This window comes from Chionomys nivalis, chromosome 10 (genome assembly GCF_950005125.1).
Source record: "Chionomys nivalis chromosome 10, mChiNiv1.1, whole genome shotgun sequence".
In the NCBI taxonomy this organism is placed as follows: Eukaryota; Metazoa; Chordata; class Mammalia; order Rodentia; family Cricetidae; genus Chionomys; species Chionomys nivalis.
Window position 1 is genome coordinate 12,811,433 of NC_080095.1, and position 3,006 is coordinate 12,814,438.

Here is a 3,006-nt window from a genome sequence, read left to right on the forward strand (position 1 = left end):
GCATGACCTGACTGGAGGAAATGTTTCACTGTGAGGGTAGGCTTTGAGGTTTTCTATGCTCAGGATGCCTCCCAGTCTGTCAGTTGACTTTTGTTCCTTGGAAGATATTGGATTCTCAGCTGTTCCTCCAGGATGATGACTTCTTGCACACTACCATTCTTCTGGTCATGATGAGAATGTTCTGAACTTCTGGAGCTGCAGAAAAGCCTCCTAAATTATATGGTTTCCTTATAACAGTTGTGATCATGGTGTCAATTCAGAGAAATGGAAAGCTACCTTAAACAATATCTCTGAAATAACTAAGGACAAAAAAATATTTGAATAGTGAATTTATACCTAGTTCCCCAATATAGTATAAGAAATGTGCACTTATTTCTGAGATACTCCTTTCCACATTATTGTAACCACAATGAAAATATAAAACAAACCCAAGATAAAAACATACTAAGAATAATGTCTGAAAAATTCTTTTTATATCCCTGAAGCATTAAAAAATACAGGGAACATTGAAACCATAATGCACATGATGATCAATGCTTTCACAGGATAACTGTCTCTTAACAGTAAAGAGCAGTTTTTATCACAGCAATTCACAGTAAAAAGTGAAGAGATTATGCATAAAAAATAATGGACACAAATTGTGATATCTCTAAATGCCAAGTTAGACAGACCTCTCCTGAGTCCTGAATGAACCGGTCGGTTCTAGCTCTGCACTTCTATTTCCTGGTTATTTGCATTAACAAGACACAGGAAAAGACACTAGAAACTCGTGTTATCTATGCCTTAATTATCATTAAAGTCACAGGGTTCCCCATGTTCATATCTGCTTTCAAGTCCACTTTTTGTCATCACTTAATGTTCTCTGTGGTGTTATTACTTCAGTGAACATAACCCTCAAACCTGGCTGCATGCTGTTGTTTTATATGAAGTGTTATGAAGTAGCTGAGCTTCCCATAACTTACCAAAGCAACAATCATATTAGGAACAGGAAATTGGCTGAAGAGAGTGACAGAGAAAGATATAAAAGTACATGGATAGACTGAAATAAATTAACTGAACAAAAACTAGTGTCCAGTTAGGATATTCCTAAGTGAGAAGGTGAAATCTGAGCCTAATAAGATGGGAACCAAATCAGTCCCATAGATTTCCTTACAGATAAACTTGTGAAATCACATGTATGAAATGTGTGTGAGCTGCTTCCTCACAAGTTATTTCCTGAGAAGTTATAAGAATGAGACAGCTCCACAGACACCAAGACAAAGAATTTCAAGTAGTTCCTTATACAGGATTTTTTCTCACCAAAAGTACCAGTATCAGTTAAATCACAGAGATACATAAATCCATGAGAACCTGGTATCCTCCTCTGTCTGCACTGAATGAATGTGGACCTAGTTAATGTAAACACTTCCTTGTTTTGCTTCTAAAGCCTGTACAGGATGACTCTATATTTCCTGTTTCTCGGGAATAGGAAATCCAGAGAGCATCACAGCAATGATCCTGAGGTTCAATATCAAGTACCTCTAAGACACACAAAGTAAATCTCAGTTTCCTGGAGTAGAAATTGGAAACACTGCCCGTGCTTCCTTTTATGCACTCTGGAACCTCCCCCAATGCAAAGCAGTCTTCAAGCTCAGGATGAAATCCATGGCCAAGCTGAGAGGCCCCATCTCCTTCTGACTAGAGCCTCCAACACAGCATGGCTGTCCTGGTGCTGCTCCTCTGCCTGGTGACATTTCCAAGCTGTAAGTGTTTCAGGGTTTTAGAAAAGGAACCCAGGTTTTTCATCTATGGGTTATATGACTGATGGTGATGTTGCTTTTCCCTAGGTGCCCTGTCTCAGATACAGCTGAAGGAGTCAGGACCTGGCCTGGTGAAGCCATCACAGACCCTGTCACTCACCTGCACTGTTTCTGGATTCTCATTAACCAGCTATCATGTAAACTGGGTCCGCCAACCTCCAGGAAAGGGTCTGGAGTGGATGGGAGCAATATGGTATGATGTAAGCACAGATTATAATTCAGCTCTCCAGTCCCGAATCACCATCACCAGAGATACCTCCAAGAGCCAAGCTTTCTTAAAACTGAACAGTCTGCAAACTGAGGACACAGCCATGTATTTCTGTGCCAGAAACACAGTGAGAGAACTCCAGTGTGAGCCTGTACAAAAACCTTCATATGGAGACACTCATGACCAGCAGGGGGCAATAGGGAGCAACAGGGTCTCCCTAGACCAGTATGTAGTTGCTTAATTAGATAAGAAGTTGTAGACTGTGCTGCATGAGAATATGTTTCAATATTAGAATCAGTGTGTTTCTTTTCCAAACACAAATTGGAAAAATATTCTCTAGAGGCCTCTCTTAACCGTCATAGTCTAATAAACATGCAATTTGTTCAAAATTTGTACAAAAAAATTTGTAAGCTAACAATCTGCTTCTTGTTATTAGATAGAATGACATATAAGTTTATATGTTTTACATACACATACATATATGCTGCATACATATTCACACATTTTCTTATATAGGCAGATATTATAAAGATTCAGCAGACAATTGTTAGATGTTAGGTTCTGTTATAGGTTAGAGAATTTTAAAAGAGCTATAATTTGTCCTCTTTGGTTTTGCACCTGTGATAGAGAAACCACAGCTTCCCTAATTTGAAGTCACTTTCACACAACACCCTGGAAACTGAAATACCCAGAGTTTCCTTCTACACCAAGAAGGTCCCATAAAAAATAGAATTGATTATTGCTTTTGACAGATCCTATTTCATGCATTTGCATCTTGGTAAAAATTAATTTCCCATCAGACTTTCAATCAGTGGTTCCTCGGGCTAAATGATTAGTTATTGTTTTGGGGTCTGTCTAACTTTAGAACTGACTTTCTCCATATATGAAAACAGGATGTGTTCTTATTAACTTTGGTCACTTCCTTAGAACTCATTTGGGATAATCCATCCCAAGTAACTGCGTAATGTTCTCACTCTACACTGTCCAAACCATGATCAG

At 38.7% G+C, this 3,006-nt stretch overlaps 1 gene segment (V, D, J or C); it reads left to right on the forward strand.

Moving 5' to 3' along the window:
• Window positions 1–1,696: 1,696 nt before the first annotated feature.
• Window positions 1,697–2,248, forward strand: LOC130882900 (Ig heavy chain V region PJ14-like). The segment is given in 2 exon segments: window positions 1,697–1,742; window positions 1,827–2,248. Coding segments are annotated over 2 exon segments (468 nt in total).
• The last annotated feature ends 758 nt before the right edge of the window (window positions 2,249–3,006 follow it).